General features: G+C 31.1%; 1 protein-coding gene across 6 annotated transcripts in view; it reads right to left on the bottom strand.

Annotated features, from left to right (window-relative positions):
* The window catches only part of CLS (cardiolipin synthase), a 332,416-nt gene that overhangs the window by 175,331 nt on the left and 138,055 nt on the right, over positions 1-19,030 (bottom strand). The window contains exon 5 of one of the 6 annotated variants that reach the window (XM_072529830.1): positions 14,641-14,660. The exons of the other annotated variants lie outside the window; for them this stretch is intronic. Within the exon in view, the coding sequence (XP_072385931.1) occupies position 14,660 (1 nt within the window). The 3' untranslated portion in view covers positions 14,641-14,659. Of the gene's footprint in view, positions 1-14,640; positions 14,661-19,030 lie in introns of those variants that run through there. 6 annotated transcript variants of the gene reach the window in all.

The raw sequence follows: 19,030 nt of genomic DNA, 5'->3' as shown, positions 1-19,030 counted from the left end.
ATAGTTCATTTTGCATAGAACGAGGAATTGGACAACTCAAGGCAGAGGAAGCGTTTCAACGGGAGAAACATTCATAATATATTCAATTTGAGAATTTTGGGTAAAATAATATTATATCATATTAGTAACGTGTGAATAAGTTGTCGATAGTCGAAGGAGATCAAATTTGTTATGAGACGGGACACGGAGCTGTGGAGAAAATTGGATAATTCATACAAATTTTTCTTGGTACAATCGATATATCAAAATTGCATTAGAAAGGAGACTGAATATTATTTGATTTGTTTATGTAGAATAATAAGTTATATTTTAGATTGTAATTGTATTATATTATCCATGCATTATTGAAGGTTCACGTACGTAGAACGAATTTTGTTTGATAGCTGTTTGTTAGCTGTAAAGTATAGATATTGAAGCACGAGTCAAACCTGAGATAACAAAATTGAAAGGTGTGATATAAATCATAAATCAAAATTTTTAATAATGTTTTATATATAATTTTTGTAAAGTTTTAGAATTAAAATTCTCGATATCGATATCACACATATATATATATTATATATATATATATATATATATATATATATATATATATATATATATATTGTTATGATATGTAAAATCAAGAAAATATTGGTTTGTTTAAAATATTTCAAAGTTCAACAAAAAATTAAAATAATTCAGAAAGTATAACCAACAAACATTTCTAAGAAGGAAAGTTATTAAATTCTTGGATTATCTGTACTAAACAAAAAGTAAGCTTTACATAAATTATGTCTTTGTAATACTTCAGTTGACCCGCATAAGTTTAAGTGAAACAAAAGACAAATTGAAACGGGTTTTTACAAATACATTAGTGCAGTGATTAAAGACAATAGAAGATATTTTATAAAGAGGTTTTTGTTAGTTTTAAGATTTATAGAAAAATATTATTTGTAAATAAGTTTTAGGAAATTTATAATTATAGGTAAAAATTTGTTTGTTATCGAAATGAAGAAATGGGGGAATTGTGACGAGTTGTGATTGGCGGAGATTGAAAAAGGTGGGATAAGTGTGTGGGAGAAAGTTTAGCGAGATTGAGGAGAGAGAAAAGATAGCAGTCAGTTGGTTTTCCAAATCTGTAAGAGGAACAAGGATTGTTCTCTGGCGGTTCCTGAGAGGTAGCAAGCAGTAGTGTTGAATGTTAGTGAGTTTTTGTGGAGTTAGTGTATCTGACAGAAGCTGGAGCAGCAAAATATTGTAAGTCATATTTTCCTACTTATATTCCAAGAGTCACTGTTCAGGCCAACGAGAGATTCAGTTTATCGTAAAGAGAAGATATTCCAAGAGTCATTTTTCACTCGGGCCAACGAGAGATTCAGTTTATCGAGAGGAGAAAGGCTATCATAATTTGAATGATTTGTGCTTCTGAAGGAGATCATTAAAGACGATATACTTGCAACAATCTGTGGTACGATTGCTGATTACATAGGGAGCGGTTGAGAGGAGATAATATAGTCTACAAGGAACAAGGATTTGGACCACTCATCATCAGAGAGAGATATTTTGTTTCTGCAGTTTTTTTTTTCTTTTTTTGATAACACAATTTTTACACGTAATTTAGAAAGGATATAAATATTTTGATTAGGAGAGTTAGAATAGTTTGGATTTTGAGTTTTCAATTAATATTGTTTGTACCATTAATTTTGATTGTTCACGTACGGAGAACAAAATTTTGAGAATCCTTATATGAGATTTGTTTATTGAAAACTTTTGAGTGTGAATTATTTCATTAATATTTTTTCAATATATAGTGTTAGATCATATGTGTTTTTTATTATTCCGGTATTCTCTGGACCTTACCTTTCACATGTAATAGCATAGATATTGAAGCACGAATTTTAACCCTGAGATAAAAGAATTATAAATTGTGATAGAGTCATAATCACATCATTGAAATAATTTTAATTAATCAAAAATTAATTAGCTAATTATTCCTTGGCGCACCAAGACTTTAAATATCACAATAACTGGCTTCCAAAACGTGGGGCTTGAAAATATCGCAGCTTTACATTTGAAGGAAGGGAAAGAGATCTGGAATAAGTACAGGTGATCCAGAGATAAAAACATATAACATTGAGGGAATTTGAATTTGAAAGTATTTTGACAATTTTTTCCAGGGAATATAAATTTGATTTATTGATTGATCGTAGTTAGTGGATATTTATTGCTATTGAATTATTTAATTTATTTTCTTTACCAATCGTACATTTGATATTTATTTTGAATTATTTGAATTTTACTGATTGCATATTTGATATTTGTCGTGAAAATTTAATACATTTGGGGAGAAATATTGTCGTGTTCTGAAACATATAGAGTGTTGTAAAATTTCACATTTGGCGGGGACAAAAACAATAACAAAAAGTAACAACATGTCTGTCACAAGGAGGCAAAGTAAAATGCAGGAAAGGAAGGAGGATAACAGAGAAGATGAAACAATTTTGGAAGAAGTATCGGATAATGAAGGAAATGTGACAATAGTTGAGGAGAAAAAAGAACTATCAGGAATAGATAAAATATTACAACTAATGCAACTCCAGTCACAAAAAATGGATAGAAATCAACAAGAAACATCACTAAAAATGGAGGAAACAAAACAAACAATGGATAGAAATCAACAAGAAACATCACTAAAAATGGAGGAAACAAAACAAACAATAGAAGAAAACCAACGGGAAACAAAACAAACAATGAGCAATATAGAGCAGCGTCTGGAAAACTATGAACAGGAAATTAGAGGATGTGTTGAGGGGATAAAGAAAGAACTGATACAACAAATAGAAGAGATTAATGAAATTAAAAATGATATGAAAGAACAAGAAATGAGAATTAAAGATAATTTGGAGGAATTAGAAAGCAAACTTGAAAATGTAATGAAAGATAGTAAGACGGTCCAGAAAAAGGAATTAGAACAGTTAGAAGAAAAATTTGAAATGGCGCTACAAGAAGACAGGAAGGAAGTAGAAAGAAGATTAAAGCAAAATGAAAAACAAATGGCAGAAATTGAACTAAGAGGGGTAGGGAGAAAAGAAGTTATCATCCATGGAACAAGCGAGGCGAAAATACAATTTGGCGGGGATATTCGGAAAACACACCCAGTACCGTTTGTTAAAAATTTGAAAACCAAATTACAACATATTAGATATTTTGACGATTGCAAAGAAACAATTAGAAACCATTTGAAAGAAGGAGCAGCGTTATGGTATGAAAGCAAGGAAGATGAGTTTGAAAATTGGACAGATTTTGAAAATAAATTTCTCAACTATTTCTGGGGGAAAAATAAACAGAGAGAAATCAACCAAGAGCTACAGAATGGAAAATATCACGAAAAAATGGGAATATCTGAAGAAAGATATGCTTTGCAGATATATAACAATTCAAAATATCTAGAATACAAATATTCTACCGAACAGCTGGTAGAAATGATCAGCAGACATTTTGAGGAAACGTTGGAAGATCACGTGATTTTGAGAAACTATCAAGATATTGATAGTTTGTGCCAATTCCTTCAATTAAAAGAAGCGAAAAGAAAAGAAATGAGAAATAGAAGACAACATGACCAATATAATGGACCGGAAAGAAGGTATTCATCAAATTATGACCAGAGAAACCGACATCCCAGATCAACAAACGAATATAGGCCGAGAAATTACAATAATTACAATAGACAACAAAATTACGATAACCGGAATGATACACAAAATAGAACAAATGAAAATCACAACAGGAATAGAGATGCACAAAATCCTCCGAATAGGAATACGAACGAACAAAGGGACGATAGAAATAATCAGAGATTCCAACGACAAAACAGAAGAGAGATGAATCATGTGGCAATAGAAAAGGAGGAAGAAGAAGTATTCAATGAATCCAGACAGGATTTTCAATAAGGCATCCACTAAACAAAAGTAAAAAACTCTCCGGTATATTTTGTCACCCGAGAGAGTTTATACAGTTGGCGGGAAACGAAAAACAAAATTCTAATTCCAGTCTAATTTTTTTAGATGCATTTATTAAACATAAAGCGATTAAAATTCTGATTGATTCTGGATCGGAAATTTCGTTAATCAATAAAAAACTAGTAAAAGAATTAAATATGGACAGATTTGTGTATAAGATTCCGAGGGTTGCTTTAGTGGGTGCAAATAATAAAAAATTGACGACAGTAAACGAAGGTTTAGGAGTACGGATCAGAGTGGGAGACCAATTCTATATTATGCAATGTGTGGTGATCGAAGATCTAAATCATGATATGATAGCGGGAATTGATGAATTGAGTGAAAAACATATCACCATCAATTTTTCGGAAAATCAACTGGAAATCAGAGCAGAACCAGACAACATAGAAGAAGAAAAGGAAACAGATAGGAGAAAATTTTCTGAAAGGATAAATGGACAAGAAAAACATAAAGAAATCAATATGACGGTAGAGGATAAATCGAAAGCTCAAGAAAAAAATCAATCCGAAGAGGAAAAGAGAATAAAAAAAAAGAAGAAGAGTTCGAAAAGAAAGCAGGAAAAAAAGGAAGTTACAAGCAGAAAAATGGAAGGAGCCGAAACATGGTGCTCGGAATACCAGATAGAAATTAAAGATAAAGAAAAAATAGAAGAAGAAATAACGGAAGAGGACAGAGAAGAAATGGCAATTATGGACGAGAATCCAGAATTTTGTGAAGAAGTAATAAGGACAGTGAACACATGTGAACAAACTGAGGATGAAAGAAAAATAAAATGTGGAGAAAACATGGAGAAGGAAATAGAGAAGATTTTAGAAAATTATGGAGATCTTATTAATGAAGAAAGCCGAGTGGCTAAAAATTATGAACATTCTTTTAAAGTTAAAAACTTAGAAAATTTTAAATCGAAAACATATCCAATCCCGTATAAATACAGGCAAAGCGTCGGACAGGAAATTGAAAATATGATCAGAGACAAGGTGATCGAAAGATGTGACTCTCCATATATCAACCCGATAGTATGCGTAAAAAAATCAAATGGTGATTTGCGATTATGTTTAGATGCAAGAAACATTAATTCGCACACAATCGCGCAATACGAAGCGCCTTTGAACATAGAAGCCATTTTTGGACGAATCACAGGATCACACATTTTCTCCAAAATCGATTTGAAACACAGTTTTTGGTTAATACCTTTGGCAGAAAAGTGTCGAAATTATACCGCTTTTTCTATCGACGGAGTGGTGTACCGATTTAGGGTAGTACCATTTGGACTACAAAGTGCATGCGCTGCTTTGGTTCGCGCATTACACACAATTTTAAATAGGCATGGAGAATTTGTTGTACATTACATAGATGATTTATTAATTTTCTCACCGGATATAACAAGCCATCTACGACATATTCATACTGTTCTCGAAGAACTTGATCAAGCCGGATTAAAATTAAATATTCAAAAGTGTCAGTTTTTCCAAAAAGAGGTATTGTATTTAGGATTCAAATTAGACACAAAAGGGATTAGTCTTGCAGAAGATAGAATTGAAGTCATAAACAACTACCCTAGGCCAACCAATTTAAAAACTTTGCGGGGATTTTTAGGAATGGTAAACTATTTCAAAAAGCTGATACCAGACCTCAGTACAAAAGAAATACCGCTAATAGCATTACTTAAGAAAAATGTCAGATGGAAATGGGGAACGGAACAAGAAATCGCTTTCAAAAATTTAAAAGGAGCGTTTTCCACAGCTGTAAGAGTGCACCACCCAAGATATGAGCAACCTTTCATTCTCAGGACCGATGCTTCCATAAAAAAATTTGCAGGGGTGTTATCACAGATACAAGACGATATAGAGGTGCCAATATGTTTTGTTTCCCGTGTAACCAAAACGTATGAGAGAAAATACAGCGTTACTGAATTAGAGTTTGCCAGTGTGTTATTTTGTGTAAACAAATTACGTTTTTACCTACTTGGGGCAAGATTCACCATTGAAACGGACCACGCAGCGTTGATACACATAATGAAAAATAGGTTGGTAAATAATAGAATTCATAGGGGCATTCTTTTACTCCAAGAATATGATTTTGAATTTAAATATATCAAAGGAACGGACAATATTTTGGCTGATGCGTTGACGAGAGATGAACAATTCCGCAAAGAGGATCACAAAACTCTCCACGTAGGCATGAACATAATGAGAGAAGAAGCAGGCTTATTTTCGTTGGCCAAAATCAGGGAAAATCAGGAAGAATTGAATGAAAGAGAAAAGCAAAGGGCTGAACAAGAAAATAACCTATATTTTAAGAGGGTCGATGGTAAAGAACTCTATGTAATCACGGAGCAAATGGCAAAAGAAGTTTTTTTAAAGTTACACTGTGACAACGGACATATTGGAAGTAGAAAGGTATGGCTTATGTTCAGGGAGAACTACATTTGTCGACAGGACTATACAATAGCCAAAGAGGTGACTCGAAATTGTGTGACATGCCAAAAGTGTAAAAGTAGGAACTTTAAAAATGAAAACGTCACAAAAAACGTCGTAGCTCGGAAGAAACTGGATATTGTTGCTATTGATATGTTGAGCGATTTGATACCAACAACTCAAAGGAATAAACACATATTAGTTATGGTGGACCTTTTCTCAAAATATGTTAAATTGTACGCATGCAGAACCACAAAAGGAATTGAAATACTTAGGAAGATAGACAATTTTATAGAAACGGTGGGAAGACCAGACAATATTTTATTGGACAATGCGACATATTTTAGGAACGAACGTTTTAAAAGGGAATTAAGAGAGAGGGGCATCGATACAAAATTTATAAGCATCCGTCATCCACAGAGCAACCCATCGGAGCGTTTTATACAAGAAGTCACAAAATTTCTACGAATTGCTGCGGAAGAACATCATCGACATTGGGACAGAAAAGTGTTTGAGATCGAGACCTATTTGAATTGTGCTCCAAATACGGTTACCAAAGAGACGCCTTTATATATAATGAAAGGAACAATGCCTACAAGACCGTGGGAAGACACCGCCCCCAGACAATACGAAGAAGTGATCGAGTTGGTTCAAAGAAGATTGAGACGAAGTGGAGAGAAATATCTCCAAAGACAAGAGAGAACCCGAAGAAGAAGGCCGATCAAATTCCAGAAAGGAGATAAAGTCTTAGTGAAGGCACTGAGGGTGTCGAATTTACAAAATGATATTTGTGCTAAATTGATGCCGATATTTGAAGGTCCATATAGGGTCAATACGGAAAATGGGGTAAATAGTTATGAATTAGCGCACATAGAGACAGGAAATATACGGGGTATTTTTAACATTCACGACATTTATCAGTATCATAAGTAGATTTTAATAACATAGTGAAATGATTTGATCCTGGAAAACTTTTGTCATTTTAAAATTTAACAAAGAGTTTTCGGCAGATCAAATGGCGGGGATTTGTTATGATATGTAAAATCAAGAAAATATTGGTTTGTTTAAAATATTTCAAAGTTCAACAAAAAATTAAAATAATTCAGAAAGTATAACCAACAAACATTTCTAAGAAGGAAAGTTATTAAATTCTTGGATTATCTGTACTAAACAAAAAGTAAGCTTTACATAAATTATGTCTTTGTAATACTTCAGTTGACCCGCATAAGTTTAAGTGAAACAAAAGACAAATTGAAACGGGTTTTTACAAATACATTAGTGCAGTGATTAAAGACAATAGAAGATATTTTATAAAGAGGTTTTTGTTAGTTTTAAGATTTATAGAAAAATATTATTTGTAAATAAGTTTTAGGAAATTTAAAATTATAGGTAAAAATTTGTTTGTTATCGAAATGAAGAAATGGGGGAATTGTGACGAGTTGTGATTGGCGGAGATTGAAAAAGGTGGGATAAGTGTGTGGGAGAAAGTTTAGCGAGATTGAGGAGAGAGAAAAGATAGCAGTCAGTTGGTTTTCCAAATCTGTAAGAGGAACAAGGATTGTTCTCTGGCGGTTCCTGAGAGGTAGCAAGCAGTAGTGTTGAATGTTAGTGAGTTTTTGTGGAGTTAGTGTATCTGACAGAAGCTGGAGCAGCAAAATATTGTAAGTCATATTTTCCTACTTATATTCCAAGAGTCACTGTTCAGGCCAACGAGAGATTCAGTTTATCGTAAAGAGAAGATATTCCAAGAGTCATTTTTCACTCGGGCCAACGAGAGATTCAGTTTATCGAGAGGAGAAAGGCTATCATAATTTGAATGATTTGTGCTTCTGAAGGAGATCATTAAAGACGATATACTTGCAACAATCTGTGGTACGATTGCTGATTACATAGGGAGCGGTTGAGAGGAGATAATATAGTCTACAAGGAACAAGGATTTGGACCACTCATCATCAGAGAGAGATATTTTGTTTCTGCAGTTTTTTTTTTCTTTTTTTGATAACACAATTTTTACACGTAATTTAGAAAGGATATAAATATTTTGATTAGGAGAGTTAGAATAGTTTGGATTTTGAGTTTTCAATTAATATTGTTTGTACCATTAATTTTGATTGTTCACGTACGGAGAACAAAATTTTGAGAATCCTTATATGAGATTTGTTTATTGAAAACTTTTGAGTGTGAATTATTTCATTAATATTTTTTCAATATATAGTGTTAGATCATATGTGTTTTTTATTATTCCGGTATTCTCTGGACCTTACCTTTCACATGTAATAGCATAGATATTGAAGCACGAATTTTAACCCTGAGATAAAAGAATTATAAATTGTGATAGAGTCATAATCACATCATTGAAATAATTTTAATTAATCAAAAATTAATTAGCTAATTATTCCTTGGCGCACCAAGACTTTAAATATCACAATAATATATATAAATATAAATATATATAACTGTTTTGGATGGGTTGGAGTCAATAAAAGGGCTATTGGTTAACAATTTTTTTTATATCTCGAGCTTTCAATTGTGTTTACAATTATTATCAAGAGCTGCTAAAAAAGACAAAATATCTTACAAGGTTGAACTAGAAAGAAAAAACAATTTTTGTTAACTTACCAAATAAAAATTAGTTTAGTAAATAAAAATTGCTGCTAATACATCTTAAAAATAATTAATATAAAAATGTCCTAATCTAATAAATGCTTCTCTGAAATTTTTAGTATAATTTTGAAAACATTTTTTTAATACAAAAACAATTGAATTTATAAATAAGTTAAAATAGCAACCGATTACAAATAAGCCTCAATGTCATAAATGCCAACTTAAAATTTTTATTTTTGACAATTATATTGCCAAAAATAAAATTTTGTTTAAAAATTCTTTTTTGTTTAGTAACAAAAAAGAAGAAGATTTATTCACCATTGACAGATGTCTGAAAACATGTAACAGATATATGGAAAATTAAATCAAAATGTGACATTTTACAAGTTTTATATATAAATTATAAAGAAAGAATATAATTATAAATTTTGCTTAGATTTTGAATTTCTGATCTTTTGTTTAAATTATTATCACTTTTGCTAATAAAAACCATTTCCAAAAAAGTCCTTTTAAATTTATTACTTTCACTACATAAAATTTTAATGTTCAAATCAAAATCCATAATATGGTCTTTATCGATTACATGCTCTGCCAAAGCATGTATATATATATATATATATATATATATATATATATATATATATATATATATATATATATATATATATATATATATATATATATATATATATATATATATGTTTATATATATAAAGAAGTAAACGTTAAATAGTGGGTTTGCAGCAATAAAAAATGAAACGTGTACTCTTTTAAATTTTTATTCCAAGCTTTCGGACATTGGTTATGTCTTTCATCAGGGAGCTACAAATGTGATGAATAAATTGTTGGCGTTGGTATAATTAATTAAAAAATTCACTACTTACAAACTTAATGAGGTTGTATCAACGAAGATGTATTATAATGTTGATAAAATTTATCATAGTCTCTCATCTTTTTTAATATATAAAACCTAATTTTATGTTTAAAAATTTAAAAAATTACTGTACATCCAAAAACACTTAATTATTCTAAATAAATACATGACATTAATCTGACAAAATTCTTTTAAATGTCAATTGATAAATTATTGTTTGTGTTATTATTGCATTTATCTAGTAGTAACAAATAGGAGAACATTTCATTTAGATGACCAATATCTGTTCTATGATTCATTGCATTGTTATTTTGGCAAATGTAGGCCATTTCAAGAAAAAGTCTTTTGGTGATGTTACTTTCCTGTTCTACTACTTTGATGTTATTATAATCTATCTGATGTCCATTTTTAAATACATGTTCACCCAATGCACTTTTTTCAGGATGCAGTCTATTATCTGACTTGTGGGATGTAATGCGGTTTTTAGGGCATCTTGATGTTTGACCATAGTATACTTGTTCACATGATCCGCACGGTATACAGTAAACAACATCCGTTAAAGACAAGAGTGCGGATTGGTCTTTAAGTTTAGAAAAAACGTTGTTAACTGTTAGTACCGTTTTATGTGCAATTTTGATATTATTAATTGATGAAAAAATTCTACTTAGTTTCTGTCCAATGTCCTTAATGTATGGAAGAGATACATATCTAATTGTAGTTTGTTTTGGTAAAGGATCTACAGGTCCAATTCTATCTTGTGATACAGACAGATTTTCTTCGTTTCTTAAATGACTAGTTAAATTTTGTGGAGTGTTAAACAAAATTTTCTTTAGTAGTATACTTGGGTATGAGTTTTCAATGAATAGGTTATAAAGGATTTTTAGATTTTTTGTATGGAAAGCGGTATCGCTGATTTTAAGGACACGATTTTTCATTTCTTTAACTAAATTAAGTTTCATTGAATATTTATGGTATGACCAATAATTGAGATATCTGCCTGAACTGAGAGGTTTTCTATACCAATCAACCAGTAAATGGGTACCTTTTCGTATTAATTTGGTATCTAAAAAAGGTACTGAACCTGTAGTATCTTCACATTCTAATGTGAATTGAATGTAGGGGTTGTAACTATTGAAATACCAAAGTATATCATTTATCCCTGTGCTTGGTAATGCTAATATATAATGATATATAAATATTAAAAGTGATTATTTCGACCAATAAATAATTTATAAATCTGTAGGAAATATCAGGTATAGTGGTCTATAATAAAAATCTTTGTTTTTTTCAAGACTCAATATTTCTCCATTTATTTTATAGTTTCATCAGGAGTAAAAGAAATTAAAAGATTTCACAAATAAAACTAACATTGGAGTATGTAAACTTTTGAATTCAGTTTAATCTTAACATTGTAGTCTCCATGTAGAAGGTAACCGTATAGCGTCATCTCTTTTATTAAGACAATTTGGCCTTTTTCTAATTTCTATGGCTTCTCGGATAATTCTTGGTCTATAGAAGCGGATGGAGGCTATGGTTCTGGAGTTTTCAAAATCAATATGCAGGTATATTCTTGGCATTCTTCTCATTGAGTTTACTAGAAATAGTATCTGTAGTCGAATGTCTAGTATTATTATATTTTTTACTATATCAGATTATTCAACCATTTGTAGGTACCTTGCAAGCTGAAGTGCTTCCACAACATTCATTTTATTGTTCTTATGATTCACTGGGCAATGGATTCTTTTAGAATATACTTAAGTGGTTAATACCACGTGACATCATGAGCTCACGAAACTGCGAATTGTAAAACTTTTTACTCAAATCTGTTTGAAGGATTTTTTTTTTCTTTTGATTCAAAATTTTTTCCATGGCTTTAGTAATTTTAGTCCATGTTTTCCGTTTAACCGGTTCAGCCCACACAAATTTACTAAACGCATTAATTACAACGAGAATATACTGGTATCCATTATTTACTTTGACATAAGAAGTCATTATAGCTAAATCTGCTTGAATGAGATCATTTAATCCTTTGATGATTACATGTCTCCGTCTAAATTTTCTTTGCTGGTTCGTATGCAGTTCGTGTACGACTTGTGATTTAATGTTTGGTATCTTCTTCTAAAGGACAACGAAGGGTGATATATACTATAACAGAAGAATCTTTCTCTAGTTATTTAATATGGAAAGAAGAAGGATCACACACAAAATATAATGGTGATGAAGATGAATCAGGACTTTTACAACTTTTAAATTAACAGAATATCGTTGTTTTCCAAAATAACAGAAAATCGAAATTAAGAAAAGATATGAGTAAATTTGATCACTGCACAAAAAATATTAAAGTGTTTTTAACTTCTGAAAGATATCCCTATAATGACCTACGATTAGATTTTAAAACAAATCGATTTGCGAAACTTTATGAAATTTTTGGCAATTTGCAAGAAAGTTCTTATCACATGGCGCTGAATCAATATCTCGGCTTATTGTCTGATATTACACGAAAAATAATTTACATAATATAATCCCCGAACTAAAATAGTAAAACAATTATAAAGGTAATATGTGTGAGATCATGTGCTAGCTATGGCATTACATGCGAACCTCTCTCATGCGAATGACTGAAAATTGTTTTATAAATACAAGTTAGATACCGTACAAAGTCAGACTTTATTATGTTAACCAATAGTAAATATACAAGGTTTTAATACCGAGAAAAATAAATTACCGAGTTGGCACCTTTTGATGATAAAAAAATTAGTCATAATTTCTTCAAACCACTATATCCAATATGGTTCTTGCATCTAGATTTTCCTAAACAAGCTGTATCGTTAATAAATAATTATCGTGGTCTTAATATCGTGATATCGCTTATGTCAAAGGAAGAGAAAAGGCTTAATACATAAAAAAGTATAGTTTAGCACCAGTTACGGAAATTGATGAACAACCAGCTTTGGAGAAAATGGAGCCCAAATGTCTTTACCATTTAAATAATAATAGTGTATGTGCCTTATCTAATGTATTTTACTTATATAACAATTTTATTATGCAATAAAGATTTGTTTCTTACATGTTTTATTTAAGTAATAAAAAAAACTTAAATTTTCCAGTGCAGACTTGCATAAACGACAACTGGATTGAACAGGAGCAAATTCTTCTTCCTCTGTTCTCCATTCAGGACGATTAAAATGAACAAAACACGGAATTTGAGTACGAATTTCAAAATCATGCACAATTTCTTGGGTAGTAGAGGCCAATAATGCAATAGTTCCAATGGGTCAACACATCTTCTAATGTACGGTATGGTATTGGTCTCCTTCTGATGAATAAACTTTTCCACTATGCAAGCGCATCAGTTATACTAAATCGTGAAAAGTTTTTAAATATGCAAAGCTTATTTTGATAATTGCTTTTTAACTGTATAATATTTGGCTTCAAATTTTTTATTTGTTTTGAATTTTCATAAGACACAATATCGCGTTTCAAGTTTTTAATATCTTTACTAAATTGTTCAACACGTTCACGAAACCTTCTTGAGCACATACTGTTCACATTAACGATGTTTCTATACTCTTATATTCTCCCTACTTTCATTGACACCGGTTGCAGATCTGTGGCTAACTGCCTCCACTACTAATGATATATTAACACTAGATTGTACCAGGCAAGGTCTATGAGACTTTACTAGCTCGCAAGTCGTTGGCTTATTCCTATTGAAACTTGTTAAGCTAAATAATAAACAAGTTCGTTGAGAGTCCCACACAAACGAATTCGCATACTTATAGTTTGGTTTTGTGTTCAAATATAAGAAACGAGAGAAACATGTTATATAAATATTGGAATAGTTTGGATGATCTACTTAACTATAGTGGTGACGACTGGAAAACATATTCGAGACTCCCTTTTTAGATTGTACGACACAAACTTTGTCTTTTTTTTTATTTCAAATTACATGTCTCGGCTGCTGTGGCCATTGGCACGAGGAACTGTATTACAGAAAGCAATAAATTAAGTTACATTGATATCTAAAAAAAAAAGAAAATAAAAAACTAGCGGATGATTACAAAATTGAAATATAGATAGGTGATACAATTACAACAGGTGATATAATTTACAGTTTTTAAGCAACTCTATCACATTAGACATATTGTTTTTGGATTTTAAGATATCAGATAAACTTCCGTGGATACCATGTTTGATCCGTGCTGCTGCGTACTGGTTACATTCCACAAGTATATGGTGTACACTTAGATGGGAGTTGCAATATTGGCAGTTTTGAGGTTCTTCGGGAACCATCAGATATCCGTGGGTTGGCCGGGTGTGCCCAATTCTAAGCCTTCTAATGATGGTCTTCGATTTTCTTTCCGTGGTAAAAATTCTAGGTCCTAAAATGTTTGGTTGGATGGACTTTAGTTGGGTAGTGCACCTGTTCCATTGATTTTGCCACATTGAGGTAGATAACTTTTTAATTTCAATTATTATATCTTGAAACATTTGGACTTTTTCATCTGTAAGGTCAGAGCGACGTGCTTCATTTGCTGCGTGGTCAGCATTCTCATTTCCTTTAATACCAACATGTGAAGGATTCCATATCATCGAAATGTTTGATTTAGTTTTTGGTACCCTGCATTGGAACCTCTAGAGCTTTAAGTATAGCGTAGAGTTCTGCTGTGAATATACTGGTCATCTTGGGTAGTCTATACATTGCTAGTCTGTTATTTGTGGAAGTAACAGCACATCCGACACTTTCTTCGTCTTTAGATGCATCTGTGAATGAATATTATGTTATCAAACTTGCCTCTATTAATTATGTCGTTAAAAGTTTGTTTCATGAGTATCGTGGAGGTTTCCATTTTCTTATATCTGCACAAATTTACGTTAAAGTCAGGTAATATTTTTAGCCAAGGTGGAGTATTGGGCTGAATAATGGGGGTGGTAAGATTTAGGTCAATATTTTCTAAGAGTGGCAATAGAAACTGTAGTGATGAATTGGCAGTAGCTCTACTGTGTGCTCCTGTTAATTGTGCTGTGCTGTTAATTGAAAATATTTAATAAGTTGGAAAGATATATTATTTGGGTTTGCAGAGACCTTAGCAAAATAGGAGTTTAGTAGACGTTGTCTTCTAATATTTAGAGGGGGTTCACACGATTCGACATATATGCTTTCTGTAGGGCTAGATCTGAAGGCTCCAAGGCATATTCTTAATGAAGTGTTTTGATAGATAAAAACAAAATATTTCAAAATTTACCTTTATGGTATTGTGTTGATGTAGATATCCATCCAGATGATCAAAACTTTGGGTTTAACATCTGTTAAAAATTCATAATAATCCATTTTTTTATTAATATTAAAACGATAAGATGCGATTCTCTTTTTAAACGCATGTGTCAATTTTGAAACAGTTGCATCTATCACTTCCAATCCCAGTGGTCTTAATCTTTTTTGGGAATATAATAATCCCCATTATTGTCATTAGCACTATTCACATTTCTGTATTTGCTCATAATTTTTTTAATAGATTTATAAATTTAACAGATACTAAATTTAGTAATAGTGAAATACAACTTTAAGAGAAAGGATTTAAACACAACTTACCTCAACATAGTAATCAAAAAACTTTAGAATATTTACAGTTTACAAAAGCAGGCAAACGTAACACTACTATTGCTATAGATTAAATAGAACATAATAACAAAACAATAAAACTTTTTATAATCAAAATATTAAAACAATAAACAAACATCCAACGGAAAAGTATCAAAAATAAATTAAACTAGCGTTAGAAATTTCAAAATCAATATTAAATTCAATAGAACAGAAATACCTTAACATCATGAACCCAAAGCCTCCTAATTATACTCTTTTATTAAAGTACATAAACCTGATCACCCAATAAGACCTGTAGTTTCTTTTTATACAGCTCCGTAATAGAAACTATCAGATATATATCACTATAATTAGAGATTATTTTAGAACACACTAAATTTTCACTTCAATTTACCGTAAAAAATACAGTAAAACTAGTTAATAAAATAAAAGATTTTAAATTACGTAACAACTCAAAATTAATTTTTTTTGACGTCAAAAACCTTTTTCCTAGTATTCCTCCTACAGAAACTTTTGTTCTAGTAAAAGACCTTTTAGACCAAAAACTTACAAATCCAATTATTACGTCTGAAATTTTACATCTTGAAATTTGCATAACCCAATACTACTTTGAATTTAATAATCAAATATATACAAATAACAGTGCAGGACTTACAATGCGTAATCCTATAAGCCCATTACTATCAGATATTTTTATGGAGCATCTAGAAACAAAGATTACAAAACATCCCATATTCAAACAGTTTATGTATTGGTGGAGATACGTAGATGATGTACTGGTTTTACCGTTTTACAGGAACTAACAGACAACTTGACCAATTCTTATCGCATATTAATTCACTCCATAGTAATATTGAATTCACAATCGAAACAGAACAAAGTCAATCTATAAATTTTCTAGATATAAAAATTATCAGACTTAAAAACAAACATGAATTCTCCGTATTTCATAAACCTGCCCATACTGACACGGCTATATACAATTCATCATCCCATCCTACACAACATAAGTTGGCTGCCTACCATAGCATCTTACATAGATTAATAGAAATTTCCATGTCAAAAAATAACTTCGAGATAGAACTGAATATCATTAAGCAAATAGCAGTAAACAATGGGTACAGCGAACACACAATAAATAAAATTTTAAATCAAAAATTACATAAGAAAGCCCTGAAATTAGTATTTCCATCACCAGTGAAAAAACCCAGTCCTTTCTGCTCGATTACATTATACAGGCAAGATATCAACAAAAATAGTCAAACACATAAAAAGAAAGGAATAACACCAGCTTTTAGAACAAACAATAACTTAGGCAAATATATTAAGAACAACAAGAGCCAAAAGAAAAAGCAATTATACAGCGGTGTATACAAACTTCAATGTGCCTGCCCAAAAACTTACATCGGTCAAACTGGTAGAAGTTTTATCAAACGTATAGCAGAACATAAACGGGTTTTCGATAATAGAAAAACAGATTCTACCTACGCACTTCACCTTCTAGACCATAATCATTATTTTAATTTCAAATTCTTCACATTCAAAATAAAGGCCTTAAGCTATCTTTATTAGAATCTATGGAAATCAACAAATTAAAAAATACAGACATAATTTGAATGACCATCTTGAGACAAACAGTTGTTCCCTCCTCAACTTATTCAGTTAAAGACTATTAAGTGTAAACACATACCAAAAATAGATCACTTGAGAAAGGCACTCTGGCCGGAGCACCTGTATTGATAATAATTTAAAATAAATTTTGTGGTTTAAAATAAATTAAGTTTTGAAAACAAAAGTTTTTAATGTTATATTGTTAGCTTCAATAAATATTTAAAATAAATTGTTTTTTTACTGTGCTCAAAAGTTTTCTATTTTTCAATTTATTATAAAAATAATTTTCTTTAATTGAATTTTGTTCTGGTTATTTTTATATGTACATTTTTTAAAACAAAGTGATTACGTAAGTCTGAAAACCATATTTAACATTGAATAAACAAAATGATTAAGATAATGGAGTCCAGCTCCATCATGTTAGCTGTATTGGATTTCTGAAGACTATTTGTTTAACCTTTTATGTATTTTAAAAGTATCGTGTTTTTCTTCCAATAACTCTTATCTCTTAACACTGTGATTTTAACCAATTTTCTTTGGCCTTTCGTATTTCAGTTCTTATTTGTCTCTGAATATTATTGCACATTCTTTTGTTTTTCTTTGATTTTTCTTTATTTCATGAGTTGCAGTATATTGTCATTCATCCAACTTTTCATCTTCTCTTTTTTTCTATTAGATGTTCTTTTCCGATCTTGTTTAAGGTTTCACATATATTCTGGTGTAATACTTCTCATTATGTTTGCTCCATGTTACTTAGCTTCTCTAAAGGACCCGTGCGACTGTCTATTTTGTTTCCTTACATTTTAGCCTTCTCATATCGCATTTTTTGTTACCATTTTATTTTGTAACCTTCTTAAATCTAAACCTAAATTTACCGACAACAAGAACATGATCTCACGTTATGTCAGCACGATATATTTGCTTATATTCAATAAAAACACTTTAATTTTTGATTAATACGATTTAAATATTTATTTATTGTAGATGTTATTGGATAACCTATAGATTTCCAAATATTGGAAAAACACGTTCATAAATGTATACCTACCAAGTTTTCCAAATGGAATAAATGAAATAAAAGAGAAGTATCAAAAGGTCCATTGTAATATTAGCTATTTTCTAATTCTCATAACCGGCGTACGTTTGGCTCACATGTTTTGGTTTATTTCCGATAATAAGAATGATGACGTTATGCAAAGATCCGGTGGATCGACTGTATACAGATAAAAACATGAAAACGGTCTTAACTAACCTAAGTTCTCTTTGCAACGGATTAACTGTGCGTTGAAATAAATAGGCATGCAATCAAATGAAAATTTAGTTAAATACATACAAAGAATACAAGATTAGAGAAAATGTAAAAATAAAATATGCGATAGGAGGTCGAAATAATCAAAACTCTGTTTAACATAAGGATTCCGTAGGTGGGCACTTTGCCGGAATTGTGACGATACTCTTAAAGAGATTATTTAGAATATTTTCGAACAAAATTAACGGGATTTCATCAAAGTTCGAAATCAGTACCTCTTGTGTGTCCTGTGTTTGATATCTAATACCTGATACGAGTTGTATTTTGTTATACCCACTGGCTTCGTTATGTAGGATTCTGGGGAACAACAATCCTATATGTATATTGTAGTTAAGGATGTACCACTATTATATTGTAACAGAAAGCGGATATTGATACCCACTAAAGGCGCCCTAATCGTAAAAACGGTCTTCGAAAACGCTACACGTCGCATCTAAGCTATTAACACAAATTCTGGGTGTCATTTTTCGAGCGCATGTGCGCTGGCCTTTGATTATCTGATACCTGATATGAGTTGAATTTTGCAAAAACACCATGCTCAATTGAACCAATAAATCAATTAAACGACGAAATCGAAAGCAAGTAAAAACATTTTTTAAGGGAATGGTA

The sequence above is a fragment of the Diabrotica undecimpunctata genome, chromosome 4, assembly GCF_040954645.1.
Source record: "Diabrotica undecimpunctata isolate CICGRU chromosome 4, icDiaUnde3, whole genome shotgun sequence".
Lineage (NCBI taxonomy): Eukaryota > Metazoa > Arthropoda > Insecta > Coleoptera > Chrysomelidae > Diabrotica > Diabrotica undecimpunctata.
Note: the sequence above shows the minus strand (reverse complement) of the source record. Positions and strands in the feature narration are given on the sequence as shown.